The following is a 27,650-nucleotide window of genomic DNA, read 5'->3' as shown; positions in this document are numbered from 1 at the left end:
TTCTGCAGATGTAGATGCCACTGGTTCTTCACGTTCTGCAGATGTAGATGCCACTGGTTCTTCACGTTCTGCAGATGTAGATGCCACTGGTTCTTCACGTTCTGCAGATGTAGATGCCACTGGCTCTTCACGTTCTGCAGATGTAGATGCCACTGGTTCTTCACGTTCTGCAGATGTAGATGCCACTGGTTCTTCACGTTCAGTAGATGTAGATGCCACTGGTTCTTCACGTTCTGCAGATGTAGATGCCACTGGTTCTTTACGTTCTACAGATGTAGATGCCACTGGTTCTTCACGTTCTGCAGATGTAGATGCCACTGGTTCTTCACGTTCTGTAAATGTAGATGCCACTGGTTACTCACGTTCTGCAGATGTAAATGCCACTGGTTCTTCACGTTCTGCAGATGTAGATGCCACTGGTTCTTCACGTTCTGCAGATGTAGATGCCACTGGTTCTTCACGTTCTGCAGATGTAGAAGCCACTGGTTCTTCACGTTCTGCAGATGTAGAAGCCACTGATTCTTCACATTCTGCAGATGTAGATGCCACTGGTTCTTCACGTTCTGCAGATGTAGAAGCCACTGGTTCTTCACGTTCTACAGATGTAGATGCCACTGGTTCTTCACGTTCTGCAAATGTAGATGCCACTGGTTCTTCACGTTCAGTAGATGTAGATGCCACTGGTTCTTTACGTTCTGCAGATGTAGATGCCACTGGTTCTTCACGTTCTGCAGATGTAGATGCCACTGGTTCTTCACGTTCTGTAAATGTAGATGCCACTGGTTACTCACGTTCTGCAGATGTAGATGCCACTGGTTCTTCACGTTCTGCAGATGTAGATGCCACTGGTTCTTCACGTTCTGCAGATGTAGAAGCCACTGGTTCTTCACGTTCTGCAGATGTAGAAGCCACTGATTCTTCACATTCTGCAGATGTAGATGCCACTGGTTCTTCACGTTCTGCAGATGTAGAAGCCACTGGTTCTTCACGTTCTGCAGATGTAGAAGCCACTGATTCTTCACATTCTGCAGATGTAGATGCCACTGGTTCTTCACGTTCTGCAGATGTAGAAGCCACTGGTTCTTCACGTTCTGCAGATGTAGAAGCCACTGATTCTTCACATTCTGCAGATGTAGATGCCACTGGTTCTTCACGTTCTGCAGATGTAGAAGCCACTGGTTCTTCACGTTCTGCAGATGTAGATGCCACTGGTTCTTCACGTTCTGCAGATGTAGAAGCCACTGGTTCTTCACGTTCTGCAGATGTAGAAGCCACTGATTCTTCACATTCTGCAGATGTAGATGCCACTGGTTCTTCACGTTCTGCAGATGTAGATGCCACTGGTTCTTCACGTTCTGCAGATGTAGAAGCCACTGATTCTTCACATTCTGCAGATGTAGATGCCACTGGTTCTTCACGTTCTGCAGATGTAGAAGCCACTGGTTCTTCACGTTCTACAGATGTAGATGCCACTGGTTCTTCACGTTCTGCAAATGTAGATGCCACTGGTTCTTCACGTTCAGTAGATGTAGATGCCACTGGTTCTTTACGTTCTGCAGATGTAGATGCCACTGGTTCTTCACGTTCTGCAGATGTAGATGCCACTGGTTCTTCACGTTCTGTAAATGTAGATGCCACTGGTTACTCACGTTCTGCAGATGTAGATGCCACTGGTTCTTCACGTTCTGCAGATGTAGAAGCCACTGGTTCTTCACGTTCTGCAGATGTAGAAGCCACTGATTCTTCACATTCTGCAGATGTAGATGCCACTGGTTCTTCACGTTCTGCAGATGTAGAAGCCACTGGTTCTTCACGTTCTACAGATGTAGATGCCACTGGTTCTTCACGTTCTGCAGATGTAGAAGCCACTGGTTCTTCACGTTCTGCAGATGTAGAAGCCACTGATTCTTCACATTCTGCAGATGTAGATGCCACTGGTTCTTCACGTTCTGCAGATGTAGAAGCCACTGGTTCTTCACGTTCTGCAGATGTAGATGCCACTGGTTCTTCACGTTCTGCAGATGTAGAAGCCACTGGTTCTTCACGTTCTGCAGATGTAGAAGCCACTGATTCTTCACATTCTGCAGATGTAGATGCCACTGGTTCTTCACGTTCTGCAGATGTAGATGCCACTGGTTCTTCACGTTCTGCAGATGTAGAAGCCACTGATTCTTCACATTCTGCAGATGTAGATGCCACTGGTTCTTCACGTTCTGCAGATGTAGAAGCCACTGGTTCTTCACGTTCTACAGATGTAGATGCCACTGGTTCTTCACGTTCTGCAAATGTAGATGCCACTGGTTCTTCACGTTCAGTAGATGTAGATGCCACTGGTTCTTTACGTTCTGCAGATGTAGATGCCACTGGTTCTTCACGTTCTGCAGATGTAGATGCCACTGGTTCTTCACGTTCTGTAAATGTAGATGCCACTGGTTACTCACGTTCTGCAGATGTAGATGCCACTGGTTCTTCACGTTCTGCAGATGTAGAAGCCACTGGTTCTTCACGTTCTGCAGATGTAGAAGCCACTGATTCTTCACATTCTGCAGATGTAGATGCCACTGGTTCTTCACGTTCTGCAGATGTAGAAGCCACTGGTTCTTCACGTTCTACAGATGTAGATGCCACTGGTTCTTCACGTTCTGCAGATGTAGATGAAACTGGTTCTTCACGTTCTGCAGATGTAGGCGCCACTGGTTCTTCACGTTCTGCAGATATAGATGCCACTGGTTCTTCACGTTCTGCAGATGTAGATGCCACTGGTTCTTCACGTTCTGTAGATGTTGATGTCACTGATTCTTCACGTTCTGCAGATGTAGATGCCACTGGTTCTTCACGTTCTGCAGATGCCACCACCGCCATCTATTGCACGGCGGTTGAACTTACACCTCTGGGTCCTAACAGGCAACTGGACACATACGGGACCGGTTTGTTCGTATCTCTGAAAGTTAATAAGTCGAATGTTCGTAAGTAGAGGAGTCCCTGTAGCTAAATAATAGTTATTTGACGGCATGCCACGTGGGCCCCCTGGGCCACCACATGGGGTACTATCAGAATAAAGCAGGCGGGCAGACGGTGGCGACCGCCCCTCAACCACGCGCACGGCACCACGGGCGGCCGGCCCTACCGTGGGTGTGGCCGCCCTTGCGGTGGTCCCGGCGTGCGTTGGCCGGCTGCTGCCGTGCGTCTCTCCGGCCATTGGCTGCGACCCTAGCCATGGTCTCCCTGCACGCCACACACACCCACACACACATATACACATACATACACACACATATACACATACATACACACACATATACATACACACATACAAACACATACATACATACACACACTCACACATACACACCCACACACACACGCGTAACCACACACATAGCCACATGCACACACACACATAGCCACATGCACACACACACATAGCCACATGCACACACACACATAGCCACATGCACACACACGCACACAGCCACATGCACGCACACGCACACAGCCACATGCACGCACACAGCCACATGCACACACACACATAGCCACATGCACACACACACATAGCCACATGCACACACACGCACACAGCCACATGCACGCACACAGCCACATGCACACACACGCATAGCCACATGCACACACACGCATAGCCACATGCACACACACGCATAGCCACATGCACACACACACACGCACATAGCCACATGCACACACACACGCATAGCCACATGCACACACACACGCACATAGCCACATGCACACACGCATAGCCATGCACACACACACGCGTAGCCATGCACGCACACACACGCGTAGTCACACGCAAATTTCATATACGGTACATTAAACACTACGCACATACAACTTAAAACAATGGAAACACCTGGACGCAATAAACTTCGGTAATGTAAAAGCAATAAACATAGAGACGGTGCGATCTGGCGAAAAGTTGCTTTACGTAACATGCACACACACAGCCACATGCACACACTGCTGACATCACCCCGTGGTGCAGTCTCATTGAGATGATTGGAGTGGTGAAGCACGTCACAGTAAATACGGTAACTTTTAACGGCAGGATATTTATTTTGTGTCTATTTGTATGTTTATTAACGTCAATTTCACATAGTAAACACATTTAAAGCGCTAATAAAACACACACACAACACCTACAAACATCTTATGCAAGAATATGCACAAATAACCCTTTTTAAAATAATGACTGAGTGAATATCCGCCGTTTTTTTTTTAAATACAGCACCCCCTTTCCCCCCTAAGTCTCCAGATAATACTGGTAGGTAACGTAGTGGACTGGAAGCCCAACCGGGATTAATTCACAGGAGGCAGGCGATTAATTGTGTATGTCTGTGGATGTCTGTCCACGTGTATCCGGACACCCGGATATATAAAAACATCGCCACCTAGCGCCCATCTATACTGGTACTGGTAGGAAACGTAGTGGACTGGAAGCCCAACCGGGATTAATTCTCACAGGAGGCAGGGGATTAATTGTGTATGTCTGTGGATGTCTGTCCACGTGGGAGGGGTGTGGCTGGGTGGAGAGGGGAGGGGCTGGGTGGGGAGGGGCTGGGTGGGGAGGGGAGAGTGGGGAGGGGCTGGGTGGGGAGGGGCTGGGTGGGGAGGGTGGGACTGGGTGGGAGGGGTGGGGCTGGGTGAGGAGGAGCTGGTCACCCCGTGGTGCCCTTATAAAACTCAACGTTTAACCTACTCACGCCGGCTTGTGCCCGCCCTCACAGTCGGGCACATTGTGCGGAATACACCACGTGGTGCCGCCGTTGACCCTGGCCATTGACCGAGCAACCCAACGTTCCTACCGGCTCCCCCCTCCGCAGGAGAATGTGTTCGTGGATCTACTCTAGAGCTCTCTTCTCAGAAGCCCTGACATGGCCATCACAAATGAACGCAGCTCAACGAAGTGACTCATCATCATCATCATCGTCACCGTCACGTGGAGATTCGCAGCAGCAGCAACACTCTCAGGCGCGTGATGTCGATTCTCAATGCGGAGCGGAAAAACCGGAGGACCCGGAGAACAATTCACACAACCACAGGTCCAGAGAGACACGCAGACGCAGGTAGTTAATATCTCTTAGCCACCGTGATGGTGAGAGAGACACGCAGACCCCAAATATACAGCAGTTGTCAGGTGCCGTGATCGAACCCACGACCTCCTGTATACCAGGCGAGGTAGTTAACATCTCCTAGCCACCGTGATGATGAGAGAGACGCGCAAACTGCACATATACAGCAGTTGTCAGGTGCCGTGATCGAACCCACGACTTCCTGTATACAAGGCGAGGTAGTTAACATCTCCTAGCCACCGTGATGATGAGAGAGACGCGCAAACTCTACATATACAGCAGTTGTCAGGTGCCGTGATCGAACCCACGACCTCCTGTATACCAGGCGAGGTAGTTAACATCTCAACACCAAACTCAACAAAGATTGCCCTCCCCCACCCCCATATAGCCTTAACAGACTTTTGGAGAAAGTGCTGTTAGCGGAGCACCCATGAAGGCTAAACACGCACGCAAAATCTAACTGGTATTGGCCAAGACAAATCCCAAACGCTGAACACGGCCACCACTACTGCAAAAAGGAGTCTTGAAACTCGGCGAGGCTTTCCCCGGGTCCAGCGAGCGGAATAGATGTTTGGTGGTGGAGGGGGGGGGGTCTTACTACGACAGAAATACTGCCGGAACATTGTCGCCCGACTTACGAATCAAATGTCATCTCACTTGCAATAAAATACTCATTGCTGCTTTTAGTGTTTAGTTTGGTGTCGCTCCCCCGCACCTCCGATTAGCCACGATCGGCGTACATATGGTTCGAAAGAAGTTCAACATACGTACTACGCGATGCACTACTATACACTACACTATACACTACACATGACACTACGCACTACACATTACACAATATACTACATATTACAACACACTAGTGTACACTACACTACTGTACACTACACACGACTAAACAATACATTATACACTACTATACACTACACTATACACTACACATGACACTACGCACTACACATTACACTATATACTACACATTACAATACACTAGTGTACACTACTGTACACTACACACGACTAAACAATACATTGTACACTACTATACACTACACTATACACTACACACGACACTACGCACTACACATTACACTATAAACTACACATTACAATACACTACTGTACACTACACACGACTAAACAATACATTATACACTACAATACACTACACTATACACACGACACATTACACTATATACTACACAATACAATACACTACACACGACACTATATACTACACATTACACTATACACTACACATTACAATACACTAGTGTACACTACACTACTGTACACTACACACGACTAAATATTACATTATACACTACTATACACTACACTATACACTACACACGACTATACACTACATTATACACTACTATACACTACACACTACATTATACACTACTATACACTACACACGACACTACGCACTACACTATATACTACACAATACAATACACTACTGTACACTACACACGACTAAACAATACATTATACACTACTATACACTACATTATACACTACTATACACTGCACTATACACTACGCACTACACATTACACAATATACTACACATTACAATACACTAGTGTACACTACACTACTGTACACTACACTACTGTACACTACACACGACTAAACAATACATTATACACTACTATACACTACTATACACATTACAATATACACTACAATACATACACTACTGTACACTACACACTACTAAACAAAACACTACACTACTATACACTACACATTACACTATATACTACACATTACAATACACTACTGTACACTACACTACTGTACACTACACACGACTATACACTACATTATACACTACTATACACATTACAATATACACTACAATACATACACTACTGTACACTACACACTACTAAACAAAACACTACACTACACTATATACTACACTATATACTACACATTACAATACACTACTGTACACTACACTACTGTACACTACACACTACTAAACAAAACACTACACTACTATACACTACACTATACACTACGCACTACACATTACACTATATACTACACATTACAATACACTACTGTACACTACACTACTGTACACTACACACTACTAAACAATACATTATACACTACTATACACTACACATTACACTATATACTACACATTACAATATACACTACAATACATACACTACTGTACACTACACACTACTAAACAAAACACTACACTACTATACACTACACTACTATACCAAATGAAAACTTGTTTCTTTCTAACTGCTTTTTGTGTCTTCTTGGGTTCTTTCGGTAAAGTCACCACCACGTAGAATGAGAATAAAAACAATAAAATAACACGATGAAATTCTCACGACGTTTCGGCCACAACGCAAGCGGCCGTCTTCAGGCGAAAGGAACAGACCTGTCGGGACGACAGAGCTTCGTTTCCTTCACCACAGCACCTCCTATTAGCCACGGTCGGCTACGTACGACGGTGGGAAAGACATTCAACACACACACACAAACACACACACACACAAACACACACTTGGGTATAACATCGGCAGCTATGGGTGGGTCGTTCAATAGCTCTGCGGCGTTTATACACCGACAATGAAAGCTGCGTTCAACTCCATTACGATTCATAATTGATGTTTGCGTCGGGGCCATGTTCACGCCCCGACTAAGCCTGTGTCGTTCATACCCTCCACCACCTGACACGGACCGTACATAATTGATGTTTGCGTCGGGGCCATGTTCACGCCCCGACTAAGCCTGTGTCGTTCATACCCTCCACCACCTGACACGGACCGTACAACGTCCGTTTAATATTGCGGGCGTCCCGGTGGCTAGGAGATGTTAACTACCTCGCCTGGTGTACAGGAGGTCTGTGTCTCTCTCTCATCATCATCAACACGGTGGCTATGAGATGTTAACTACCTCGCCTGGTGTACAGGAGGTCTGTGTCTCTCTCTCATCATCATCACCACGGTGGCTGAGATGTTGACTACCTCGCGTGGTCTACAGGAGGTCTGTGTCTCTTCCATCATCATCATCACAGTGGCTATGAGATGTTGACTACCTCGCCTGGTATACAGGAGGTCTGTGTCTCTCATCATCATCACCACAGTGGCTATGATATGTTAACTACCTCGCCTGATGTACAGGAGGTCTGTGTCTCTCTCATCATCATCATCACGGTGGCTAGGAGATGTTGACTACCTCGCCTGGTCCACAGGAGGTCGCGGGTTCCATCCCGACCCTGACACCTGCTGCTGTAGATTTGTGGAGTTTGCGTGTCTCTCATCATCATGATCATCACGGTGACTAGGAGATGTTAACTACCTCGCCTGGTGTACAGTAGGTCTGTCTCTCTCTCTCTCATCATCATCACGGTGGCTAGGAGATGTTAACTACCTCGCCTGGTTTACAGGTCGTGGGTTCCATCCCAACCCTGATGCCTGCTGTATATTTGGAGTTTGCGTCTCTCTATTTCGCCGTGATCGCGTGGATTTTTCTCTGGATCCTTCGGTTATTCCCCTCCTCGTTTAGAATCAACAGCATGCGTTCAGAGTCTTTGGAAGCTGCTATAAATGTATACGTGATCGTGATAAGCCACTTCGTTGATCAGTATGTATCTGTATGCATCTCTGATAGGTAGCTATGCATCTCTATGGGTCTCTTTGCACATCTGTGTATCTAAGGGTGTCTGTGTATCTATGGGTGTCTATGTGTCTCTTTGCACATGTGTATCTATGGTTGTCTGTGTATCTATGGGTGTCTATGTGTCTCTGTGGGTGTCTATGCGTCTCTGTGGGTGTCTATGTGTCTCTGTGGGTGTCTGTGTATCTATGGGTGTCTATGTGTCTCTGTGGGTGTCTATGCGTCTCTGTGGATGTCTATGTGTCTCTGTGGATGTCTATGTGTCTCTGTGGGTGTCTTTGTGTCTCTGTGGGTGTCTATGCGTCTCTGTGGGTGTCTATGTGTCTCTGTGGGTGTCTGTGTATCTATGGGTGTCTATGTGTCTCTGTGGGTGTCTATGCGTCTCTGTGGATGTCTATGTGTCTCTGTGGATGTCTATGTGTCTCTGTGGGTGTCTTTGTGTCTCTGTGGGTGTCTGTGTATCTATGGGTGTCTGTGTATCAATGGGTGTCTATGTGTCTCTGTGGGTGTCTATGTGTCTCTATGTGTCTCTATGGGTGTCTATGCGTCTCTGTGGGTGTCTATGTGTCTCTATGGGTGTCTATGCGTCTCTGTGGGTGTCTATGTGTCTCTGTATCTCTATGGGTGTCTATGTGTCTCTATTGGTGTCTATGTATCTCTATGGGTGTCTATGTGTCTCTATTAGTGCCTATGTATCTCTATAGGTGTCTGTGTCTCTATTGGGTGTCTATGTATCTCTGTGGGTGTCTATGTGTCTCTATTGGTGTCTATGTATCTCTATGGGTGTCTATGTATCTCTATGGGTGTCTATGTGTCTCTATTGGTGTCTATGTGTCTCTGTGGGTGTCTATGTGTCTCTATTGGTGTCTATGTAGCTCTATGGGTGTCTATAGGTTTCTATGGGTGTCTATGTATCTCTATGGGTGTCTATGTGTCTCTATTGCTGTCTATGTATCTCTATGGGTGTCTATAGGTTTCTATGGGTGTCTATGTGTCTCTATTGGTGTCTATGTATCTCTATTGGTGTCTATGTATCTCTATGGGTCTCTATGTATCTCTATGTGTCTCTATTGGTATCTACGTATCTCTATTGGTGTCTATGTGTCTCTATTGGTGTCTATGTGTCTCTATTGGTGTCTATGTATCTCTATTGGTGTCTATGTGTCTCTATGTGTCTCTATTGGTGTCTATGTATCTCTATGGGTGTCTATGTATCTCTATGGGTCTCTATGTATCTCTATGGGTGTCTATGTATCTCTATGGGTGTCTATGTGTCTCTATGGGTGTCTATGTGTCTCTCTTGGTGTCTATGTATCTCTATGGGTGTCTATGTGTCTCTATTGGTGTCTATGTATCTCTATGGGTGTCTATGTGTCTCTATGGGTGTCTATGTATCTCTACGGGTGTCTATGTGTCTCTATTGGTGTCTATGTATCTCTATGGGTGTCTATGTATCTCTATGGGTGTCTATGTGTCTCTATGGGTGTCTATGCGTCTCTGTGGGTGTCTATGTGTCTCTGTGTATCTCTATGGGTGTCTGTGTCTCTATTGGTGTCTATGTATCTCTATGGGTGTCTATGTGTCTCTATGTGTCTCTATTGGTGTCTATGTATCTCTATGGGTGTCTATGGGTGTCTATGTATCACTATGGGTCTCTATGTATCTCTATGGGTGTCTATGTATCTCTATGGGTGTCTATGTGTCTCTATTGGTGTCTATGTATCTCTATGGGTGTCTATGTGTCTCTATTGGTGTCTATGTATCTCTATGGGTGTCTATGTATCTCTATGGGTGTCTATGTGTCTCTATGGGTGTCTATGCGTCTCTGTGGGTGTCTATGTGTCTCTGTGTATCTCTATGGGTCTGTGTCTCTATTGGTGTCTATGTATCTCTATGGGTGTCTATGTGTCTCTATGTGTCTCTATTGGTGTCTATGTATCTCTATGGGTGTCTATGGGTGTCTATGTATCACTATGGGTCTCTATGTATCTCTATGGGTGTCTATGTATCTCTATGGGTGTCTATGTGTCTCTATGCATTCAGAGTCTTTGCCTGCTGCTATACATTATTGCCACACGATGATGAGTATGATGATTATGATTACGATTATGAGTATGATTATGATGAGTATTATGATGATATGATGATGAGTATGATGAGTATGATGATGAGTATGATTATGATGATGAGTATGACGATGATTATGAAGAGTATGATGAGTATGATGATTAAGATGAGTATGATGATTATGATGATGAGTATGATGATGATCAGTATGATGATGATGAGTATGATGATGATTATGATGATGAGTATGATGATTATGATGATGAGTATGATGATGAGTATGATGATTATGATGACGAGTATGATGATGAGTAAGATGATGAGTATGATGATGAGTATGATGATTATGATGACGAGTATGATTATGAGTATGATGATGTTATAAGCCATTTGGTTCAGCTGCTATCATTCGTGATCGCCAGGCCGCTTGTTAAAAACAGCTGCTAAAATTTACAAATATTTAGCTACTGCCTCACCATTTCATCTTAAGCGCCACAAATCGCCACATTCGCCGGCAGTAATTCACCGAGCGAGACACGAACAAGTTTTAATCATCGTTTAGAAACGCACAGAAGTACAATAACGTCCTCGTGTATAATAATAAAATAAATTATGTTAAATTGTGGTGTATGGCAGCGCGCGCTCACGATTACTTTTACACACCCCCCCCCCCTTATTAAACAATAACATTACAAACACACACGGCCTAACACCGCAACAAGCGACAACGTTGAGTCGTCGTCCACTATAAAACGTTTTAAAGTTAATTAAGTTGTTATAATTCGCTAAACGTGAGGGAAGTTTCACAGCGGCCTAGAGGGCCTCAGGCTAAAGGCCTAGGCCGAGGCGCGCCCCGTCTCTCTCCCCCCTCAGCGACACGAATTTAAATACCTCAACATTTTTGTTTAAATTATTAATGGTTTTTTAAATAAAAAAAATAAACCCCCGTCTCTTGTCGCCCGACAATACTTGTAAAAGTTTTGTTATCGGCAAGCAAGTTCGTGTAGGTTTGTCTACAAGAACGTGAGGCAGATATTTCAAAGTCCCGCGGAACTTCAATCAGTTTTTTTTGTTGTTGTTGAGGTTTTAATTCTCGCTTTGTAACAGAATCGCCGCCGTTAATTTACTTTATTTTTTCTTCAAACGCCGCTGCTGCTAGAAATCGTTTACACACACGTACAGACAAACACACGGCAGAGCGGCGACAACTTTTAAAGCAACTTTAACTTTTAAAAAAATGTGTTTTGTGTGTTTTTTTTGTAAATGAAATTAAATCGCCACAAACCTCGTTTGAGTCGGAATCCCCTCACGCCAGCATCCGCAGGGAGGCGCCGCGCTAAATCATTAATTATTTAAGATTTATAAACTAAAACATTAAACCCCCTTTACAGAACGTCTACAACCAACCAACCACCACCACCACAACAACAATAATATCGAGAAGCAACGATCTTAAACAGAACGTCTACAACCAACCAACCACCACCACAACAACAACAATAATAACAATAATAATATCGAGAAGCAACGATGTTAATAACGGGCCTACGAGTTCAGTTCGCGGCTTCGCCGTGCCGAGAAGCCGACATTTGGGCGGTCGAACGGAACGGATGTCCTTGGTCCGGCCATGGGAATGTGGAATGTCCACCGCTGACTCAAGTTGAGGCCGTGTACGCACACGGAGATCGTGTCTAGAAGCCGACATTTGGGCGGTCGAACGGAACGTATGTCCTTGGTCCGGCCATGGGAATGTGGAATGTCCACCGCTGACTCAAGTTGAGGCCGTGTACGCACACGGAGACCGCGTCTAGAAGCCGACATTTGGGCGGTCGAACGGAACGGACGTTCTTGGTCCGGCCATGGGAATGTGGAATGTCCACCGCTGACTCAAGTTGAGGCCGTTGTAAGCACACGAAACTGTCTAGAAGCCGACATTTGGGCGGTCGAACGGAACAGATGTCCTTGGTCCGGCCATGGGAATGTGGAATACCCACCGCTGACTCAAGTTGAGGCCGTGCCGAGTTGCCGGCATTGGGCGGTCTAACGGAATGGATGCTCTTAGTCCGGCCATGGGAATGTGGAATTGCCACCACTCGCTAAAGTTGGGCTCAGTTCCACGCTTATTTCATGTACGGCATACATAGTCCTGTTTACATCAGCTATCCATAATGTGGCTGTTGCCTGATGAAGCTGGTTGTAATTACTGGCGAAACGTCGAAACTCAGATTGTAAATGTTGTGGCTTGGCTCTCCAACACACCGGTTAGTGCTGTACTAGTACACTACACTATATACTACACTATACACTACTAGACACTACACACTACACTATATACTACACTATACACTAATATACACTACACTATACATACACTACACTATACACTACACTATACACTACTACACACTACACTACTACACACTACACTACTACACACTACACTACTATACACTATATACTACACTATACACTACTACACACTACACTATACACTACTATACACTACACTACTACACTATACACTACTATACTACTATACACTACACGACTACACACTACACTACTACACACTATACACTACAATACACTACACTGCTATACACTACACTACTAAACACTACACTACTATACACTACACTGCTATACACTACTACACACTACACTATACACTACACTATATACTAGTGCTGTACTAGTGGCGAATTGGCCACGTTCTGTTTATGTGACAAACCCTTACTAGTTGGCTGTGTCGGGTGGTGGCGGGTTCTAACGACACAACATCTATATACTTACGTGATCTAACCCAAACAAAACCAACTCTATGATGGATGACATTGGTCTCGAAAGCCTGCTACGGTGTTAAACTACATTGTCTATACCATGCGTGGAGCACAACTGGCACAGCACGCTTCCTATAAACTAAATTATAAACTATTTATATTGTCACCAGGTAAGAGCCCAATGAGCTTCTGTGTCGCTCTTTCTTTCAGAAGCGGCCCGGCCATCACCAACGATCGTGGGCTCATCATCATCACCACCACCACCACCACGTCGATATTCATAGCAGCAGACAAATACACTCTCAACGCGCGGTCATGTCGATACTAAGTAAATGTGGAGGGGAGAAAGCGGAGGACCCCGGAGGAAAATCGGGGAGAGAGACGCGCAGACTCCAAATATACAGCAGGCGACCTCCTGTACACCTGGCGAGGTAGTCAACATCTCATAGCCACCGTGATGATGATGAGAGAGAGACACAGACCTCCTGTATACCAGGCGAGGTAGTCAACATCTCATAGCCACCGTGATGATGATGATGAGAAAGAGACACAGAACTTCTGTAGACCAGGCGAGGTAGTTAACACCTCATAGCCACCGTGATGGTGATGAGAGAGACACAGACCTCCTGTAGACCAGGCGAGGTAGTTAACATCTCATAGCCACCGTGATGATGATGATGAGAGAGAGACACAGACCTCCTGTAGACCAGGCGAGGTAGTCAACATCTCATAGCCACCGTGATGATGATGAGAGACACAGACCTCCTGTAGACCAGGCGAGGCAGTCAACATCTCATAGCCACCGTGATGATGATGATGGAGAGACACAGACCTCCTGTAGTCCAGGCGATGTAGTTAACATCTCATAGCCACTGTGATGATGATGAGAGACACAGACCTCCTGTAGACCAGGCGAGGTAGTCAACATCTCATAGCCACCGTGATGATGATGATGAGAGACACAGACCTCCTGTATACCAGGCGATGTAGTTAACATCTCATAGCCACCGTGATGATGATGATGGAGAGACACAGACCTCCTGTAGACCTGGCGATGTAGTTAACATCTCATAGCCACTGTGATGATGATGAGAGAGAGACACAGACCTCCTGTAGACCAGGCAATGTAGTTAACATCTCATAGCCACTGTGAGGAAGGACAACAAACTAAACCCAAAAGCACTTCAAGAAATGAGTTTTAAATTGAGTATCGTAGTCCACTGTATGCTGTGTAGTGTATAGTGTAGTGTAAAGTAGTGTATAGTAGTGTGTAGTGTAGTGTATTGTGTATAGTCGTGTATAGTGTAGTGTATAGCAGTGTAGTGTATAGTAGTGGTGTATAGTAGCGTAGTGTATAGTAGCGTAGTGTATAGTAGCGTGGTGTATAGTAGCGTGGTGTATAGTAGCGTAGTGTATAGTAGCGTAGTGTATAGTAGCGTAGTGTATAGTAGCGTAGTGGTGTATAGTAGCGTAGTGTATAGTAGCGTAGTGTAAAGTAGCGTAGTGTATAGTAGCGTAGTGTATAGTAGCGTAGTGTATAGTGGTGTATAGTAGCGTAGTGTATAGTAGCGTAGTGTATAGTAGCGTAGTGTATAGTAGCGTGGTGTATAGTAGCGTGGTGTATAGTAGCGTAGTGTATAGTAGCGTAGTGTATAGTAGCGTAGTGTATAGTAGCGTGGTGTATAGTAGCGTAGTGTATAGTAGCGTAGTGTATAGTAGCGTAGTGTATAGTAGCGTAGTCTATAGTGTAGTGTATAGTAGCGTGGTGTATAGTAGCGTAGTGTATAGTAGCGTAGTGTATAGTAGCGTAGTGTATAGTAGCGTAGTGTATAGTAGTGGTGTATAGTAGTGGTGTATAGTAGCGTAGTGTATAGTAGTGGTGTATAGTAGCGTAGTGTATAGTAGCGTAGTGTATAGTAGCATAGTGTATAGTAGCGTAGTGTATAGTAGTGTAGTGTATAGTAGCGTAGTGTATAGTAGTGGTGTATAGTAGCGTAGTGTATAGTAGTGGTGTATAGTAGCGTAGTGTATAGTAGTGGTGTATAGTAGCGTAGTGTATAGTGTAGTGTATAGTAGCGTAGTGTATAGTAGCGTAGTGTATAGTAGTGTAGTGTATAGTAGCGTAGTGTATAGTAGCGTAGTGTATAGTAGCGTAGTGTATAGTAGCGTAGTGTATAGTAGCGTGGTGTATAGTAGCGTAGTGTATAGTAGCGTGGTGTATAGTAGCGTGGTGTATAGTAGCGTAGTGTATAGTAGCGTAGTGTACTAGTACAGCACACCGGCGTGTTGGAGAGCCAAGCCACAACATTTACAATCCGAGTACGACGCTTCGCCAGTGATTACAACCAGCTTCATCAGGCGACAGCCAGATTTGTGGAGTAGTCTTACTGTTTCATTCCTTAAATAGAGGCGTGGAAGATGTGTTTCTCCGCTCTTGGACAATGAGGCAACGTACATTATATGCATGTGCATTATGCGATCCCTTTGAACGCATCCTTACCGGCTATTGTGTTGACCCAAAAACCCCTACTACAGATGACATCGGTCGCGAAAGCCTACGCGTTTAAACTGTAGTGAATTACGAACGTCTGGTTCAACTTCTTTCGCACCATACGCAGCCACCCGTGGTAATCTGTGCGTGGGTTTGGGGAAGGACAGGAAACTGAGCACAACGAGAAGCAGCTCTAAAGAAATTAGTTTGACAGTCAGGGGCGGGCAACCTTTTTTTTTTTCCCCCAAGGGGCCACGTGGATATTTATGACATCATTCGCAAGGCCATACTAAATTATCAGCTTAAAAAAATTAGCCCGTTCTTGAATTTCGAGTCCCGCCTGCAAGTTGCCTTGGCAGGGGACAGACCAAATGATTTCGCGGGCCCTTACACAGCCCGCGGGTCGGACGTTCCGCACCACATCTATTCCAGACGATGATTTAAAAGTAGTACAGCAAAGGGGCCATCCATAAATGACGTCACGTGATTTTGGACGATTTTTTTACCCCCCCCCCCCCCCCCCCAGAGAGAAATTAAAACATGCTTCAAATCGCTTTAAACTATTTGTCATTGTCGCGCGCGTTTAGTGTGGCGCTGCACTCTGACGTTGTAGGAGAAAACATTTATCGAAAAGTCTATTTGATTAAGTAGAACGTGTTGTCCGTATTTACTTATAAAGCTGCTCATTTTGATGTGACGTCACATTTCTCAAACACCCCACCGCCACGTCACACATCGTCACAAATGTCATTTATGAACGGCCCCATAGCTCCCGGTGGCATCCCATCCTAACATCGGGAAGGGGAAGAGCGTTCCAGACGGCCGCAGAAGCAGCGGCAGTCTGAGCTCCGCGTGATGCCTCACCACCAGGGTGACCGGGCTGGGCTGGGGGAGCGTCTGCCTCGTGGTTTTTGCCGAGGGGGTTTCACGATAACGAGAAAACCCTCGGCCGCCCCGGTAAACACCGCGGGTGCGTTAGGCGCTGACGATACCACGTTTGCCGCCTTGCCGCAAGGGCTGACGTTATTAAACGTCGCCGGGACGTTATTCAAAAATTTCGACAATTGCAACGCGAACACCATTTGGTAAATGTTGTCGCGCCTCCGATCATCGCGGTTGGCTGTAAGTTCCGTGTGCGAAAGACGTTCAAGGTACGTACAAACTGCACTATACATTACATGCTACACTACACTATAAACTACACACGACACCATACGCGATTATACACTACTACTATACACTACCATACACTACACTACTATACACCAGACACTACTATACACTACACACTACACCATACGCGATTACACACTACTAAACACTACCATACACTATACACTACACACACTAAACACTACCATACACTATACACTACACACACTAAACACTACTATACACTACACTACCATACACTACACTACCATACACTACACTACCATACACTATACACTACACTACCATACACTATACTACCATACACTATACACTACCATACACTACTATACACTACACTACCATAATGGTAGTGTATAGTAGTGTAGTGTATGGTAGTGTGTAGTGTATAGTAGTGTAGTGTATGGTAGTACCATACACGACACTACTATACACTACACACTACACCATACGCGATAACACACTACTAAACACTACCATACACTATACACTACACACACTAAACACTACACTACCATACACTATACACTACACTACCATACACTATACACTACACTACCATACACCATACACCACACTACCATACACCATACACTACACTACCATACACCATACACTACACTACCATACACTACCATACACTATACACTACACTACCATACACTACTATACACTACCATACACTATACACTACCATACGCTACACTACCATACACTACACACACCACATTAGATTTAAAACTAATATCTTTAGAGCTGCTTGTTGGATCCAGTGTGTTGTCCTCCCCTAACGTACGGCCCCGAAAGAAGTCCAACCCACACCCACTGCAACAGGACGAATCCCAATCGTCTTTAAACCAACACCGCCTCCTGCTGACCAGGGTCACCCTGGCGAACTAAAACAACTCAAAACTCGTTGGCTCTTTCGGTAAACTCACGTTGGTATAAAAAAATAATAAAAAATACAAATCACGACGTTTCTATTTCAAACGCCATCGGGTAGGAAAAACCCCACAGCAAGAAATATTTATTTTTTCTTCCCCGCCGATGATCACTTGTGTAGCAATCCAGACGTCGTGATTTAACCGATTTCGTTTCACATACCCACGTGACTTTGCCGAAATAACCAAGGGGCATCGATCCCCTGCAGTAGTCACGAAAAATCTTAAAATCTATGAAAACCACTGACGACGATGTGCCGCTAACAACTCCACCACCACCACCCACCGCCACCCTAACACGAGTCCGGTAAGGAGGAACACGAAGTGCCCACCCAATAAGCCGGAGGAGATCGATTCACCAGCCCACGGGCACAGCGGAAGCGCTGTGTGTGGCTCTTCATGTCTTAAAACCTGACGATACGCCGGGTATATAAAAAAAAGATGATATCAGCTCACCACGCAGGAATGAACCGGCATCGGCTAAAAAGAAAAGTCTTTGAACGCGTGCTGATGTCCATTCTAAACGTGGAGGGGGAAAAACCCCGGAGCAAAATCCACGTTTCGACTGCGGTGAGAGAGACACTGCAAACTCCAAATATACAGCAGCAGCAGCAGGCGTCAGGGTCTGGATCGAACCCCACGACCTCCTGTATACCAGGCGAGGTAGTTAACATCTCATAGCCACCGTGATGATGATGATGAGAGAGACACAGACCTCCTGTAGACCAGGCGAGGTAGTTAACATCTCCTAGCCACCGTGATGATGAGAGAGACACAGAACTCCTGTATACCAGGCGAGGTAGTTAACATCTCATAGCCACCGTGATGATGATGAGAGAGAGACACAGACCTCCTGTAGACCAGGCGAGGTAGTTAACATCTCATAGCCACTGTGATGATGATGATGAGAGAGAGACACAGACCTCCTGTATACCAGGCGAGGTAGTTAACATCTCATAGCCACCGTGATGATGAGAGAGACACAGACCTACTGTAGACCAGGCGAGGTAGTCAATATCTCATAGCCACCGTGATGATGATGAGAGACACAGACCTCCTGTAGACCAGGCGAGGTAGTTAACATCTCATAGCCACTGTGATGATGAGAGACACATACCTCCTGTAGACCAGGCGAGGTAGTTAACATCTCATAGCCACCGTGATGATGATGATGAGAGAGAGACACAGACCTCCTGTAGACCAGGCGAGGTAGTTAACATCTCATAGCCACCGTGATGAGAGACACAGACCTCCTGTATACCAGGCAAGGTAGTCAACATCTCATAGCCACCGTGATGATGATGATGAGACACAGACCCCCTGTAGGCCAGGCGAGGTAGTCAACATCTCATAGCCACTGTGATGATGATGAGAGAGACACAGACCTCCTGTAGACCAGGCGAGGTAGTTAACATCTCATAGCCACCGTGATGGTGATGAGAGAGAGACACAGACCTCCTGTATACCAGGCGAGGTAGTCAACATCTCATAGCCACCGTGATGATGATGAGAGAGACACAGACCTCCTGTACACCAGGCGAGGTAGTCAACATCTCATAGCCACCGTGATGATGATGATGAGAGACAGACATCCTGTATACCAGGCGAGGTAGTCAACATCTCCTAGCCACCGTGATGATGAGAGAGACAGACACAGACCTCCTGTAGACCTGGCGAGGTAGTTAACATCTCATAGCCACCGTGATGATGAGAGAGAGACACAGACCTCCTGTAGACCAGGCGAGGTAGTTAACATCTCATAGCCACCGTGATGATGAGAGACACAGACCTCCTGTATACCAGGCGAGGTAGTCAACATCTCATAGCCACCGTGATGATGATGAGAGAGACACAGACCTCCTGTAGACCAGGCGAGGTAGTTAACATCTCATAGCCACTGTGATGATGATGATGAGAGAGACACAGACCTCCTGTAGACCAGGCGAGGTAGTTAACATCTCATAGCCACCGTGGTGATGATGAGACAGACCCCCTGTATACCAGGCGAGGTAGTTAACATCTCATAGCCACTGTGATGATGATGATGAGAGAGACACAGACCTCCTGTATACCAGGCGAGGTAGTTAACATCTCATAGCCACTGTGATGATGAGAGACATAGACCTCCTGTATACCAGGCGAGGTAGTCAACATCTCATAGCCACCGTGATGATAATGATGGTGAGAGAGAGACACAGACCTCCTGTATACCTGGCGAGGTAGTCAACATCTCATAGCCACCGTGATGATAATGATGATGAGAGAGAGACACAGGACCTCCTGTAGACCACGAGGCGAGGTGGTTATCGGGTGGTGGCGGGTTTAACGACACATCATTGAGTCGCAATGCCCTTATTACAACACGTTTAGCTTAAGGCGCAATGTCGCTGGAAACTCCGCACACGAGCGTGGCCCTCTTAGTCGCCACCGTCAACTTTAACGCCACAGCACTGCGGACGGCAGCTTCGTACGTACCGAGACGCAGCGAATGTGGACGTCAAACTCCCGCTCGCACGTCACCCTGAGGGTTGTTGTGTGTGTGTGTGAGTCAGGGTGTTGTGTGTGAGTGTGTGCGTGTACTGTACTCGTACAGTAGTAGTAGGGGGGGTTAATAAATAAATAACTCCGCACACCCCCCGCCGCTGCGCGCGCGCGACTCCCGGAAGTGGCTCCTGAGCGTCCGCTTCACGCAATATGTCCGACGCGGGGGGCGGGGCTAGATAGGATGGGCGGGGCTAGAGTGTGGTAAGCGGGGGGGGGGGGCTGTGGTTGGGGCAAGGGGCGTCGCGAGAGTTGGGTAGGCGGGGCTAAAATCGAAGGGGGGGGGGGGTGGAGTGCGAGCGTCACGATTGGACATTGACTGAGAGTAAGCGGGGCTTTCGAGTGGGGTAGGCGGGGCTAGGGTGGGGGGAGGAGGAGGGCGTATCAATTGGACATCGACGAAGTAGGCGGGGCTGTTAGTGAGGCGGGAGGGGGCGTTGCTAGAGTTTGGGGTAGGCGGAACTAGAGTGGGGAAGAGGGCGTCGCGATTGGACATCTACGGAGTTAGGCGGGGCTTGTAAGGAGGGGGGAGGGGCTAAGTGGAATGTGTGGGGCGGGGCTTAGGGTACAGACTCGAGGGTCTGGAGCGGGGCTTGAATAATCAGAATCAGAATATTTATATACTGTACTATGCACTGTACTGGAGGAATCCGATGAGCTGCGAAGCTCTTAGGGAGGCAGTTCCACAGAACATGACCAACTATCAGAGGCGGTGGCTATTGGAACATAGAGGGTGGGGTTTGAATAAGATTAGGGAGAGGGGAGCGTCGCTATTGGTCGAGACCACCAGTGGGCGGGTCTCAATGGGCGGGGCTAAATTAGGGAGGCGGGGCTAGAGTAAGGGAACGAATAGAAGGCGGGGCTAGGGGGAGTGGGCTTGCTGTAGGGGGCGGGGTTTTAATATGATTCGGGTGAGGGGGAGCGTCGCTATTGGACGGAACTTTGAATGGGCCGGGATTGTAGGGGCGGGGCTAGAGTAAGGGTAAGAATTGAAGGCGGGGCTAGGGGGAGTGGGCTGTAGGGGGCCGGGGTTTAAATACGATTCGGGTAGGGGGAGCGTCGCTATTGGACGGGACTTTGAGTGGGCCGGGATTGTTGGGGCGGGGCTAGAGTCAGGGTAAGGATAGAAGGCGGGGCTAGGGGGAGTGGGTTTGCTGTAGGGGGCGGGGTTTGAGTACGATTCGGGTGAGGGGGAGCGTCGCTATTGGACGAGCCGGGATTGAAGGGGCGGGGCTAGAGTAAGATTAGGGCGGGGCTGTGTCCCCGATTGGGATGATTTTTTGATGATTTGGCTGCTATAAATTAACCTTAACGGATGGACCCCCGGGGGTCCCGAATAAACGGAAGTCAAAATCGGAATTAAAACTTTGAATAGCGCATCGTGTAGAGCTCGCGGAGAGGGACAGATTGCCGTGTCGCTCGCCTTCAGCAGACGTAAAATGACGTTGCCATAAGGTTAATGAATGTTCAAATGGTGGGACCACTTTGCTGAGCTTGTCATTTGGGATTGCCAGGTCGGCTTCTGAAAAATAGGGAATGAATAAAAACATAATAAACAAAACTGTAGTAAGTGGGCTTTGCCTGGGTAGGATGGTGGATGGTAGTGTCGTGTTTGTGTGATTTTGTTAACCTTGCTGTCACGATACTATTTTGTTCTTTCGGTAAAGTCTTCTTGGGTATAAAATAAAATAAATCACGACGTTTCGGGCGCAACACAAGCGTCCGAAACGTCGTGATTTTTTTTATTTTTTCCTCCATCTACGTGACCCAAACAGTACAAATACAATATTCAGTTGCTGTACTGAGAAGGGCCATTGGTCCGAAACGTCGTCTGTTATATATTTTCCCTTCCAAGGCCACAACACACACACACTCGGTGGTGGTGGTGGTATTGACGGTTGTTGTTGTTGTTGTTGCGGCACCACCACCAACGGAATCAGCAGCAGCATCGTCGTCGGGAGAGTGGGGGAGGGGTGGAGAGGGGCGGGGCAGTGGGGGGAGGGGCGAGGGTGAGTGGGGGGAGGGGCGGGCCGAGGGGCGGGGCTAGTGGGGGGGAGGGGCGTGGTGAATGGGGAGAGGGGCGGGGCAGTGGGGGAAGGGCGGGGTGTGTGGGGGGAGGGGCGGGGCTAGTGGGGGGAGGGGCGTGGTGAATGGGGGGAGGGGCGTGGTGAATGGGGAGAGGGGCTGGAGGAGTGAGGGGGGGGCTACAGCGGGCACTGCGCATGCGCGCGCGGCCGACATTTTAAAAGCGTGTGGGGCAATCCGGCGACATCACGTGGTGCTGCTCATAGAAGTTTTAGATTTGACTTATTGGGTTAAGCCCTGTGAGCCACGAGGCTCTTAGGGGCCGTCCATAAATGACGTCACGCAGCTAGGGGAAGGGGGGGGGGTCAGACATTTGTGACGATGTGGGACGAGGGAGGGGGTGGGGGGGTTGAGAAATGTGACGTCACATCAAAATGCGCAACTTTACATAAATATTGACAACACGTTCTACTTTTAAGCGATTTGAAACATTTTTTTTTGGGGGGGGAGGGCAGAGCTTACTGACGTCATTTGAGGGGGGGGGGTCTGACTCTTTGTGACGCCGTGTGACGAGGGTGGGGGAGGGGGGTAAAAAATCGTCAAAAATCGCGTGACGTCATTTATGGACGGTCCCTTAACTCGTGTTTAACCGCAACAAATCATGAACGAAGAACATCTCAAAGTGACAGAAACAGCCAGGACAAAAGACAGTAAAATATTCCAGAAAAAAAATCCCAACGGAATGCAAGTCTAACAGTAACAACCGTAAGACATATTCTTGGTTCATCTTCTCTGGTTCTTTCGGTAAAGTCACCACGTAGAATGAGAATAAAATAATAAATTGAGAATATTATTGAGTTATTTTATTTTATCAATGTATTATTTTATTCTCATTCTACGTGGTGGTGACTTTACCGAAAGAACCAAAGAAGATGAATCCTTGCAGTCACGAAAGCTTTAAATCGAAATTTTAATATTCTTGGTTCTTTCGGTAAAGTCACGTTGAAGGGAAACAACAATAATAATAAATATAAAACAATAAAATTCTCACGACGTTTCGGACTGTAACACAAGCAGTCATCATCAGGTGTGAAAACCAACGGCAAGAAACTTTTCACACCTGATGATGACCGCTTGTGTTACAGTCCGAAACGTCGTGAGAATTTTATTGTTTGATATATATTTTATTGTTTTATTGTTTCCCTTCAAGAATATGAATCACCGCAGTCACGAAAGCTTTAAATCAAAACCGATAAGAGAATTTAGATAAAGTTATCAGGCTAACTCCGTACTACAACAAACACAAACATGGCTTAACCAAAACGTTTTCGAATATCGCCAAAATAAAGCTATAAAAACAATGTAACAGTGATCGTAGGAACTGTGATTCAAATTGAACAACCACTAGCACAGCCAACAACAACCACAATCACCAACAACAACCACCAGCAGCCGCAACAACCACCACCAGCGGCCACAACACACCAACAACAACCACAACACAGCAATCACCACAGCAATCATCACCACAGCAATCACCACAGCACATTAACCATAACAGCCACTACAACAACAGCAACCACAACAACCACCACAGCAGCCACAACAACCACCACAGTAGCCACAACAACCACCACAACAACCACAACAACCACATCAATCACACAACAACCACAATAACTCAACAACCGCCATAGCGGCCACAACAACCACCACAGCAACCACAACAACCACAACAACCACCATAGCGGCCATAACAACCACCACAGCAACCACAACAATCACAATAACTCAGCAACCACCATAGCGGCCACAACAACCACCACAGCAACCACAACAACCACAGCAGCCACAACAACCACCACAACAACCACAACAACAACCACAGCAACCACAACAACCAAAGCAGCCACAATAACCACCACAACAACCACAACAACCACCACAACAACAACCACAGCAACCACCACAACAACAACCACAGCAACCACAACAACCACAGCAGCCACAACAACCACCACAACAACCACAACAACCACCACAACAACCACAACAACCACAACAACCACCACAGCAACCACAACAACCACCACAACAACCACCACAGCAACCACAACAACCACAACAACCACCACAGCAACCACAACAACCACAACAACCACCACAACAACCACCACAGCAACCACAACAACCACAACAACAACCACCACAACAACCACCAGCAACCACAACAACCACCACAGCAACCACAACAACCACATCAACCACAACAACCACAACAACCACCAGAACAACCACAGCAACCACAACAACCACCACAACAACCACAATAAATCAGCAACCACCATAGCGGCCACAACAACCACAGCAGCCACAACAACCACCACAGCAACCACAACAACCACCACAGCAACCACAACAACCACCACAGCAACCACCAGCAGCCACACCAACCACAGCGGCCACAACAACCACCACAGCAACCACAACAACCACACAACAACCACAACAACTCAGCAACCACAACAACCACCACAGCAACCACAACCACCATAGCAGCCACAACAACCACCACAGCAACCACCACAACCACCACAACCACCGTAGCAACCACAACAACCGCCACAACCACCGTAGCAACCATGCGAGCAAGCTCCATCCACGTTGCCAACATCCTCAGTGTCGGCCATCACTGCGTCACCTCTCCAACCCACACATTAGAGTGCCAGACTATCATAGTAGCACAAGCAGCTACACGTGTAGTAGTAGCTACTACAACACGTGTAGTAGTAGCTACTACTACACGTGTAGTAGTAGCTACTACTACACGTGTAGTAGTAGCTACTACTACACTACTACACTACAGTAGTAGCTACTAGTACACTACTACTACACTTGTAGTGTAGTAGCTACTACTACACGTGTAGGTAAAATTGTATCTTCTTGAAGAAACAGAACTGTCGGAAAGACAGCGCTGTCTTTCCGACAGTTCTGTGAAAACCACAGCAAGAATTTTTCTTGCTTCTCGTGATAATTTTATAATGTTTTATTTTTATTATTTTATTATTTCCCTTCTACGTTACTTTACCGAAATAACCAAGAAGATGAAATTTTACTTGTTAATGTAAAATCACAGAGCCGAAAATAACAACATCGGAAAGTGGTAGGATGGGAACATCACAGCCAGTTATGACTTAAACTGGTTGATAACGTCCTTCCAATGATTGATCAGTTTATACCCATCTTCTTGATTGAAGTTCTGTCTGGATATGCGGTTGGCATAATGAACGAATTTTTGTTGATAGCCAGTGGGTTTGCAAAGTACCTTCGTCTTAGAGAAATCAATTTCGTGTGAGCCCACCGTATTAAAACAATGATCAGCCACGGCCGAGGTATTGGTCCTACCGTGTTTCAGATCTGCCTTATGTTCACGAACACGGTCCGAGACATGTCGCTTAGTTTCCCCAATGTAACTACTGCCACAGACACAGCTTAGTTTTTTGATGCCGGGGTATTGTATGTCAGGGATCACATCATTCACAGATGGGATCAGATAACGAATTTTATGTACTGTGTTAAATCGAACCTGGATCTTGTGTTTGCTCAAGATTTTGGAGATATTTATGGTGACCCCTGCTATGTATGGCAAGGTGATGGTTTTGATTGGGTCCTCAGATGGTTCTTTCCCAACGGTTGGGGTGATAGCTTTACGGATTGTGTAGTCTGAATATCCATTAATCTTGAGAGCTTGGTGTACGTGTTTCAGTTCACTGGCTAGGTGGTGATGGTCGTAAATACATGGAGCTCTATGGTGTAGAGTTTTGATCAGGGAATTCTTCTGGGCAGAATCGTGGTGGGAGTCAGGCTTTAGATATGAATCCGTATGAGTGGCTTTCCTGTAGACAGTGTCCCATTGAGCCATCTTGTCTCCTTTCGATTAAAACATTCAAGAATAGTAGCTTGCCATCCTTTCCCCACCTCCGTGGTGAATTTGATAGCTGGGTGTATGGAATTGATGTGGTTGAGGAATTGGTTCGGAGCTGGTTGGCCATGTGGCCAGATGACGAACGTGTCATCTACGTACCTCTCCCACAAGGACGGACGTAGAGTGGATCCTAGATGGCATCTGTCTCAAATTTTCCATGAAAACATTGGCTACAACTGTAGATAAGGGAGAACCCATTGGGGTACCTTCTACTTGTTTGTAGAATGTTCCATTCCAGGTGAAGTAAGTGTTGGCGAGGCAGTGTCTCACCAGGGTCGGCACATCAGCATTCAGTCCTCCTTGTTGGACCAAATCTTCAATGATTGCAATGGTGTCAGGCACAGGAACTTTGGTAAACAAAGAGACCACATCGAAACTAACGAGCAAATCACCTGGAGATAGTGAGATGTCCTTAATTAACGATACCAAGTGAGCTGAGTTAAGTACAGCTGAGGTGGCCTCACCAGTGAATGGTTGTAAGGTCTCAGGCATAAATCGGCCAGTTTGTAGGTGGGTGAGTCAATGGTGGAGACGAGAGGACAAAGGGGTGTCCCTTCTTTATGGATTTTTGGTAATCCATACAATCTGGATGGTCTAGCAGCAGAGGGTTTTAAGGAAAACCGCTTGGTTGGTGTGATTGAAGACGTCGAATCAGTGATGATTTCTTACCAGAGTGTGTTTTTTGTTTGCATTCTGACCACAAGCATTGTGGTTAATGCAAGACGTGATTCCTTGTAAAAGGTTTCAGTTTGGTGTTTTAACATCTTAACACCTTTTGATTTAAAGCTTTCGTGACTGCAGGGATTCATATTCTTGGTTCTTTCGGTAAAGTCACCACGTAGAAGGGAAACAATAAAATATTGCTTTCTATTTTTAAAATTTTATTGTTTC

The 27,650-nt window shown here is 46.4% G+C and overlaps 2 protein-coding genes across 8 annotated transcripts in view; one reads left to right on the top strand and one right to left on the bottom strand.

Moving 5' to 3' along the window:
* Positions 1-20,912, bottom strand: part of LOC116958187 (uncharacterized) — a 54,731-nt gene extending 33,819 nt beyond the window's left edge. For 2 of the 7 annotated variants that reach the window (XM_076056222.1, XM_076056221.1), the window contains exons 1-2: positions 20,684-20,911; positions 3,128-3,225 (exon numbers count right to left, since the gene is read on the bottom strand). In XM_076056222.1, coding sequence (XP_075912337.1) covers positions 3,128-3,218 — 91 coding nt within the window. In that variant the 5' untranslated portion in view covers positions 3,219-3,225; positions 20,684-20,911. Of the gene's footprint in view, positions 1-3,127; positions 3,226-7,515; positions 7,576-12,108; positions 17,617-20,683 lie in introns of those variants that run through there. The other 5 variants (XM_076056218.1, XM_076056219.1, XM_076056224.1 and 2 more) reach the window with 5 other exon arrangements.
* Positions 1-27,650, top strand: part of LOC116958194 (uncharacterized) — a 342,903-nt gene that overhangs the window by 212,321 nt on the left and 102,932 nt on the right. The window lies entirely within an intron of this gene.

Source organism: Petromyzon marinus, chromosome 74 (genome assembly GCF_048934315.1).
Source record: "Petromyzon marinus isolate PM22_M1 ecotype Great Lakes invasive population chromosome 74, UKy_Petmar_22M1.pri1.0, whole genome shotgun sequence".
In the NCBI taxonomy this organism is placed as follows: Eukaryota; Metazoa; Chordata; class Hyperoartia; order Petromyzontiformes; family Petromyzontidae; genus Petromyzon; species Petromyzon marinus.
The sequence above is the reverse complement of the archived record's forward strand: the minus strand, read 5'-3'. Positions and strand labels throughout refer to the sequence as shown.